Consider the following 9,705-nt stretch of genomic DNA (forward strand, 5'->3'; position numbering starts at 1 on the left):
AGTCTATGGTCCAAACAAAGTTAGTAACTGACTGTTACCTCTAGTCTATGGTCTAATCAAAGTTAGCCACAAACACTTACCTCTAGTCTATGATCTAATCAAAGTTTGTAACTGACAGTTACCTTTAGTATATGTTATAGTCAAGGTTAAGTGTTAAAAGTTCCTACCAGTATTTGTTTTGGTAGAATATCAGTTGCAACTGATGTTCCTAGCATGAGCAAGGTCATTCAAGTACTGCACAGACAGATTTATTATCGTTTGCAATATTTGTGTGAATAACTACAGATGTACACTGAAGAGCATTAGTATAACGAAATTTCTGATCAAGCTAAAATGTTTAGCATATTACGTGTATTTTAGGCAAAAAAGAATTCATTGGAATGCATTATTGCCAGAGCTTCGAACCACCAATCCTATCATATGCGTCAATCTTGGAAGCAATCCAAAAATGCCATCTACAGCGTATTCTCACTCGTTGTGTTACATTGACTACTACAATCTGTTGCCTTGCTCCTCAGCCGCTGCTTTTTGCTGAATGGTAGAAGAAACTTTGGGTAACTACAACAAAGGAAGACAAGACACTGTCATAAAATGTTTTATCAATTTTTATTTTGTCTAGACATAAAATAACTGCAAACTGTAAACTAATTATTCTGAAAGTAGTGTAAAAAGTAGGAGAAAAATAGGTTGTAAATACTTTGAATCCTGAAAGATTCGAGCATATATCTTTTGTGCAGTTACAGAGGGCCTTGACTTGCGAGGTTAACTCATATAGTCAGATCAGGCTGCATGACATTACACTGTTGTCAAAGCCTTTCAACTGAATCGAGCAGTCTAACATAGCCAGGGTACTTAAGATACAGGAGGGTATGTAAATGTATGCTATCAATACTAAAAGCCACAGTACATGACTCTAGGGTTGTATAAGCTGTTTGGAATGAGTAATAGCTAGTCTTGTTCTACTGATAATGCAGTCATACATATGATGAGTTCAGACATTAATCACCTACAGATTGCTTCACAATTTCCCTAAAAAAAGTGTCTTGTCAAACTTATGCATTCAAACAGGCAGCAATTGGACATGCTTTATGCTGTGTATCTACCTTCTCATCGTTTGCTTTTGGTGTTGAACTGCACTTGTTTTCCTGCCTATAGGCTATATACCAGGCCAGTATGTAAGTGAGCATGCCAATGAAGTGCAATCCAGCAGCAATTCCTGAGAAAATATGAGCAAGAAGAGTTCGTCAACTACTGCAGAAGTTAAGTACATTCACAGTTAGTTCTGAGGCAATCAGAGTGCGGTTTATTAGACCTGTGATGATCGCACTGCTGACTGGTACTAATGAATGTAAGCCTAGTAAATCGGTAAACAATAAACCTGCCCGGCAGCATGTAATTCTAATTGCTGTACGTATGTCTTATCATTCTAATTATTATTATATACAATATATTATTATAAATATAATATTATGATATATATTGTAATAATATTTATACATAGCATAAAAATGATAATATTAATATATAATATTATTACTATATTTACATTCTAATTATTTGTATATATAATACATATAATATATTATATATACAATATTGTATATATATTATATATAATATTATATGCATTATTAATTCTAACTGCTATATGTAATATCCATCAACATCTAAAAATACTTTTAAATGCTAGCATGGCACCAGCTTATCATTAACAGCTGCATGCCGGGCACCAAATTTATCTTTTACTTTGAGAAATGTAATAAAAAAAGCACCTATTATTAATCATTAGTAAAAATGAACCAAGTGGTGACAACCACCAGTCTGTTGATGAAACGTTGCAAGTTACGATACAGAAAATCAGCAGATGACTGCATCACTCTGAAACTTGTGTTGTAGAGATTTCGACATTGCACACAATGCTTCCTATCTAAGTCGGATAGGCGAGGCGGAATGGAAAAAGCCAACAACTCCTAATAAAATAAACTTGATAGAGTTAACCTTTTGCGGTGCAACACTTGTACTATGTGCATATACTAGATGATATACATAATGACGTGGCATTATACAGAGAAAGAGAGAAAGGTTGCAAAGTTATTGCATTATATAAACGGTATAAGTTCAAGGCTCATATTCATTTGTATTATACAGAAAGTAAGAGGAAGCCTATATTAATACAATACTTACCTATCAGTTTATATCTGAACCATTCTACGTCGTGTATCAGACAATTCTTTCTTTTTTTACACTCAAACTTCCACCATAAACATGTTGTATCAATCACCGAGCCAAACACAACAGGTGCAGGAAGTAATGCTGCAAGATATCTTATGCGTTAGCAAAGAAATATCGACTTTTCATAGACTGAAATTTCAAAATTAACAGTGCATAAATGATAATTGTAGACAAGTTGTTGTACAGCAGTACACACACTTACCACAGGGGAGTGTATATACTGTTATACAGCAGTACACACACTTACCACATGTTCTGATGAACACCATCTGTATTCCAAGGCTGAATGGCCTCAAGTCTTCATCGACACATCTATAAGAAGCCAGAACTAGACTTTTCAACAAAACCATTTCTGACATATTAGGTAACCCATAGCACCTGCAAGGCCTATTATAAGTTTTCCTTTCCATTAGAGACAATCCATAAACCAGGGGCTTTCAAGGTGGGCCAGCAGGTAGATGGCTCTTGTTGTGGTCGTGCATGTAATTTAAAAAGTTTCCATAAGGTTAGCTTCTATCATTGAACACTCCATTGTAAGCAAAAAGCCTGGAATGGCACCAAATATCTATAACTCTCGATCAACTTGTCTTGAATTACTGGCAGCTTCAATATGAAGATCTGCTGCTTACTCAAAGAGTCAGATAATAAATATACAGCACATTCCCTTTCAAGTTTATTGACCTTGACATATATATATATATATCAAGGATGAGCTATGTAGCTCAACTATAACTACATAGCTTATAGTTACATAAGCTATGTAGTATAACATATATATGCATGTATATATATATATATATATATATATATATATATATATATATATATATATATATATATATATATATATATATAAGTACGAAGACGGAAAAAGATTTTAGCAACAGTTTATGACTAAAAGTTTCATACTGCATGCAGTAATCATCAGATGCTAATGGAAGATGCAGTAATCATCAGATGCACATTAGCATCTGATGATTACTGCATGCAGTATGAAACTTTTAGTCATAAACTGTTGCTAAAATCTTTTTCCGTCTTCGTACTTATACAGGCTCGGTGGACCACCTTGAGCACTATATCAGTGAAGTCTCAACCATTATCTGTATATATATATATATATATATATATATATATATATATATATACCAAACTGTATGATTGACCTTGACATATATATACCAAACTGTATGATGATAATCATTATGTTTTTCGATGCTGCATATTTGACAGGCAAGAGTGGTTGTAGACCTTTAAATACTCTCAGTGTGCCGCTTGCTTAAAACAATGTTGGCGTGAGATGCTTTTGATCAGATGTACCAATCCTAAGTGTTCTTGTTTAACTTCTGACCATTTTACCCGAGCCTTCTCAAAGACTGAAAGATTTACATTCTCAGTGAACTGCGTTCTTCCCTAATATAAAAGTTAACATACTTCATGGCAAAAGTGGCCATATCATACCTCATGATAACAGTAATCTTACCTTGTGATAGCAGTATTCATACCTCATAATAATAGTATTCATACCTCATGGTAGCAGTATCCATACCACATGATAACAGCATGCATACCTCATGATAACAGTATTCATACTAAATGATAGCAGTATTCATATCTCATAATAATAGTATTCATACCTCATGGTAGCAGTATTCATACCACATGATAACAGCATGCATACCTCATGATAACAGTATTCATACTGAATGATACCTCATACATTCATACCTCATGATTACGGCAGTCATGGGAGTCTTTAGAGCAGCTACGAAGAAGCAGATGGCGAATACTAATACCATGAATGGAACAAGGGTACGACATATATTATCACAAGGCCCTCTCGTTGCATAGCTAGTGAGTCCCTGGCTCATCTTCTCCTCATATCCGACAGTTTCTTCAATGCATCTGCAACTCTGTACAAGAATGTCTTCAATATTTTATCATTTCTACAAAACAAACTCGTAACCAAGATGATTACAAAAATGTACATAACATATTTTAAAAGGCTGTAGATGGGTTTGTGGCTGACTGCTCGCTGCAATCAGTCATATTTGAGGCACTATTGAACATCTCAAGTATGTGATAAGATGTCTATGTTGGAACACATGATACAATTGTAACAGCTATAAGCAGCTATAACCTTTATACCAACCTCAGCAGTACTGTTTGCTGTAAATCTGCAGCCAGCATGACAGGCACTGAAGTAAGTTAAGGAGTTATGTCCACATACTGGATTATATACATAGTCAGTACATCTGCAGTCGGAGTTGCACCGCCTTGTCAGGTTTGCAGAATAAGATTCAACATTCAACTCTACTATTGACTCCCAACTGTAAAAGCAATTTCAGTGAACTTTTTTAATAAATGTAATACAGTGATATATTATAAGCGTTTTAAATAACAGGTAGAAAGACATACCTTAAGCCGCCTCTGCTTAGGCGATAGGGAGAAGTTATACCCGCAATTGCAGTATTATTACATCCGATAAAAAAAGCCAAAGAGAAACAGGCTAAGCCCAAGATACTTAGAATCACTGTCAGTCCAAGGGCACCTAAAAATAATACATTGTGATGTTTGTTACAAAGCTACCAAAGTTTTTGAATAACGACAAGGACTACTACAAAGATTGCTAAATAAGCTGCAATGAAAATCGATATACTGTATCCATATTGATAAACCTGCTCAATAAGCTCATGGTTTAAACTATCAGACTGACTGAGTACCACAAATGACTGGTAATAAACAGTTCTACAGTTTTAACATTAAAACACATCTATTACGATCTGCTGTTTTACTTCAGTAAAACAAACACAAGAACTACAAGAACACAAGAACAAGGGATAGGAAGTGGTGGAGAACCATGACCACCCATGTCCTCACAAGGCGTGATACTGAGAGAAAGAGAAAACAAACACAGAAATATAAAAATATTTATACAATATATGATATTAAAGGTGAGTGGGTATAGTAAAAATTCTTTACCTTTGATAGACAATCTCATCCTTTGAAGTATAACTCCGGAGCTGAGAATACCGAGGACAGCACCTGGAATGGCCAGCGACCCTGCAATGCCATACCTTATATTACAAATGGTTTGGTACATGCAACAGCTGAGCTGTATCGGCCATCGCTGTATGAAACTGAAACTATGCTACATACTGCTACAAGAAGCCTTAAGGAAATAGCAAAACCATTTCCATTATGATGTTAGTTAGGGATTTGAAAATTTGTCACAGATGGTGCATGCCTAGGAACTTCAGTTTGTTAAATTTTTAGAGCAATGAATATGTTCGGTACTAAAAATGCTACTACACGCTGTTATGCACAGCAGATGATATGTAATATACGTATAGAGTAAACGCCTGTGAATTTGCTTCTGGTCAGTTTCTTGGCTAATAAAGTGATAAAACAAGTTACCATTTACTAGAAAAGATTTATATATTATTACGGCTTGTTGACAGCAATTGTAATCATGATGCAGCTACGATAAAGCATTTGATAAATAGTTTACAGTGAATTTTAATTGCAACTTATAGAATTATGAAAATGAAAAAGTTATTTTATATTGCAGTCATTTTTATAAATTACTTGCTAATGTGTAATATGCTTTTTAATTAGATAGTTGCTGTGTTATTTATATGTATGTACACACATATAAAACTATAACATGAATTTGAAACAGCTTGAAACTGTAAATCGTTTAATATTCATTAAAGCAAAATGATGCTTTAACAAATGCAATACAATTGTTTATGCATCCAACTTTTCAATATTTTACATTTTATGATGAATAGCCCGAGATCAAGGCTGACTTATCAGCTACTAGGCTATTGTGTACTTTTACAAAAAAGTGACGCAATCACCGTTTTGAATAACAGAATAAAACCTAAAAGCAGCAATAACATTTATGAAATATTTAAAGATATTTTCCAGCCCCAATAATCAGAAGTCTAGTGGCTTGTTTGACTCATAGATACCTGTATAAAGGTCACAGATACCTGTATAAAGGTCACAGATACCTGTATAAAAGTCACAGATACCTGTATAAAGGTCACAGATACCTGTATAAAGGTCGCAGATACCGTATAAAGGTCACAGATACCTGTATAAAGGTTCACAGATACCTGTATAAAGGTCACAGATACCTGTATAAAGGTCGCAGATACCGTATAAAGGTCACAGATACCTGTATAAAGGTCACTGATACCTGTATAAAGGTTCACAGATACCTGTATAAAGGTCACAGATACCTGTATAAAGGTCACTGATACCTGTATAAAGGTTGGCCTCACTAGTCCTCAATTGGAACTGAGTTTCCAAGTATTTTGGCATGAATGTGAGGAAGCCAGTCACTATGATCATCTCAAGAACGGTGGTAACCATGAGCAGCATGTAGATTGGATTCCTTAACAGCTTCATCAGCGCCTTGGGAAATTCTAAAAAAACGTTTCACTATTGGGTGACGGCAGCATTCCTGTGGAAACAGCAAAGATATGTATATATCATCAATAAAGACAACCAAGGAACATACAGACAGATATCAGACTGATGCAGACTAAACATTCACTAAACTATTTTGTCATATTGTGCCACTCTGTCTACGATTGATTAAACTCTACTAGCCTGTGATTGTGTGTTTTCTTTTCAACACTGTGGATGCTCTCTCCGCCTTTCCGCGCTGAAGATTTACTTGTGTTGAGTTCCCAGCCACTCCGATGTCATCAAAACTTTCTAGTTCCATGTCATCATTCTTGGGCGGAGTAGAAAGTGATTTTGGAAAAGTGAAAAATGGCAGAGCCGAAAGCATAATCAAGCTGCCGAATATAAGAAAACCAACCCACCAGGCGCCGACCCACTGCGGGTCTGACGGCGTCAGGGTTGGGGCTATTTCAGAAAGGCTGGCAAAATCAACATAAATTTCGGTCAGGGCTGCGCCGGCACCGAATCCTAGCACCGGTCCGAGAGTAGAGGCAGCATAGACAAAAGCTACAAATAAGTAGAGTGTTCTAACTACCCACTTTGCTATATGCGAGTACAGTATACTAAGACTCATATTTTGCTTTGCATAAGCTGAAATCCCCCAGACTTCAAATCAATGAGGGAGTTGAAAGTACTTAGAGAGAATGTGGTAACTAGCCCAATACAATACAACGCTGTCATTCAAACTAGTTAATCTACTAAAGCTTAGCTGCAAATGAGAACAAGTTGCATTATGTAATATTATGTTATATTATGTTATATTATGTTATATTATGAACATGAATCTTTACTATATTCTTCTTTACTATAATAAGAACAGTGTTCATCCATCCGTCTGAAGCCGTGCTAGGAATGTTAGGAAAAAAGATTTCACCACATGGGAATCAAACCCAGATACTCGCATTCCCAACCAAGCGCGCTACCACTTCCCAACTCAATGGCCTGTCCATATCTATGAATAATTGTGTACATGGTTATTACACATGACAATCTCTCATGGCACATGGGACTGTCAGCGTACTAGAATATATAAGTATATATATATATATTATAATTATACAATATATATATATTATAACATGATAGTGTGCAGAGTTGATAACTCTGTATACTCACCGATGTACTGAGGAGACTTTTTCCTCGTAACGTGATTGTCAATATAGGATAGAGCGATAGTAAGAATAGGGGTGCTGCCAACTCCAATTACTGTTTGAGCAGCAATAAATATGACGATGTAGAGTTCTGACCCAGTTTTGATTAGATCAGTTTTGCACGCTTCTTCCAAAACTGGAGTAACCTTTGACGTTTGTAGACAGGTGTCGCCTATAGTGTCGTTACGTTTTTGAGGTAGAAATATAGAGTATGCCGGTACTATAAAGTGCGGTAGGGAAAATAAACAAGCACCCATACCTACTAGCAAACTTCCTAGACCGATTACTACCGGAATGTTTTTATTATTCCCTGCATAGCTAACAAATATCACCGCTATAGTCGCTCCTATCTCATAGGAGCCCACGATCAGTCCAGTTATCGAGCTGCTAAACTCAAACCTGCGCTCAATGCTCGTGATAATGCTCGGCAAATAGCTAGCAGATATAGAGCCATTTACACAGCTGAGAATGCATATAAGAATGGTGAAAAGTCGAATGTTAGCACAGGTTTGCATGCACCGAGGCTGACAAGCGCCTACTCCACAAATATATTGCATTCTATCATCTCCTAGGGACTGCTTGCTGCGAAGGGAATTCACACACTTTTTTGCTTCTTCTTTATCATTGGAAGAAAGTGCAGACAACTCATCAGAAGAGGCGTCCATTAAATTTGTCACTAAAATCAGTGATGTGGTGATAACGTTTTACAAATACCTTCAATACTGACACTGTAATTCCTCAAAATAGTCTAGCTAGCTTGACACCATTCTAATACATTGTTTAGAAATCTCAGTCTTCCTACCTTGATAGGCACGAGCAGGACTTGCTGTACTCCTGAATGATTTTATGATGTAAGTGTAACGCTCAAGGGTGGTTCACCATTGTTGCTAGAATTGCTATCATCATGTCGATTGCTATACATATGTAGAAACAAAATTTACCAAAAGGATGATATGATAGATATGGTAAGGATGGTAGAATGGTAAGGATGATAAGGTAAATATGGTAGCTGGGATAAAAATAACAAAAATGTAATTATTGCGTTGGTTTGAAGGAATCATAAAGCATTAAATGTTTGCTGAACTACTTGGAATATGCATTACAATTTGTTTTGTTCAACATGAATAAAAAACAAAGGTTTAACTACCAAATTATTTCAGACTTCAACCAATCCAAATAATTTCTGTATTGATGCTGACCTTGTGCTAATAGTCAGCAATGAGTTACTTTTCGTACTTAATGAATTACTCATGACAGTAAAATGAAAGAGGGAGGCCTGCAGTTTCTAAATGTTAAAAAAATCGTTCAGATTTTGTGTTAGGAATGAAATGAAAAATACCCGTAATTATTATTACATTACTTTCAAGTAAGTTTTATATTAGATAAAAAAGTATTTTGATAATTAAAATTTAGCCAAAATTAAATTTATGGTAATACATTGGAATATCAGACATATGAGCATCTTTGAACATACAACAATCAATTAAAAAGTAGCTGTGTATTGCATGTTAAAGATCTTTTGTTGGAGTTCACTAATATTAGTTACTAAATTCATAAAAGCAGCTGTTATCATCAAATATGTTACATTATGAAGATACAATATTAAATAAGGCTCTATGATTATTATGTTTCATAACTCAAAACCTCTAACTAGCTTACTTTTTAGCAATGCATTGTCATGATGTCAACCTGGGGAGAGATGTCCTTGAATGATGATAGGTGGGTGATGGCAGTAATTCTTAATAATAACGGTTTAAATAACAGTTTCAGATAGTACACAGATTGGCGAATAGGCTCTAGGAGAGTAATCAGCAAAGGCAATATATAAGGCAAAAAGCAGGAAATA

At 35.4% G+C, this 9,705-nt stretch overlaps 1 protein-coding gene across 1 annotated transcript; it reads right to left on the reverse strand.

Annotated features, from left to right (window-relative positions):
• Positions 1–423: 423 nt before the first annotated feature.
• Positions 424–8,524, reverse strand: LOC137393864 (solute carrier organic anion transporter family member 5A1-like). The gene is made up of 11 exons (XM_068080575.1): positions 7,825–8,524; positions 6,920–7,215; positions 6,501–6,669; positions 5,212–5,292; positions 4,648–4,780; positions 4,382–4,559; positions 3,958–4,142; positions 2,480–2,544; positions 2,185–2,313; positions 1,104–1,216; positions 424–558 (listed from the first exon to the last, which is right to left on the reverse strand). The coding sequence occupies exons 1-11, from the start codon at positions 8,522–8,524 to the stop codon at positions 493–495; spliced, it is 2,115 nt and encodes a 704-aa protein (XP_067936676.1). The 3' UTR covers positions 424–492.
• Positions 8,525–9,705: the final 1,181 nt, after the last annotated feature.

This window comes from Watersipora subatra, chromosome 4 (genome assembly GCF_963576615.1).
Source record: "Watersipora subatra chromosome 4, tzWatSuba1.1, whole genome shotgun sequence".
NCBI classification, from domain to species: domain Eukaryota; kingdom Metazoa; phylum Bryozoa; class Gymnolaemata; order Cheilostomatida; family Watersiporidae; genus Watersipora; species Watersipora subatra.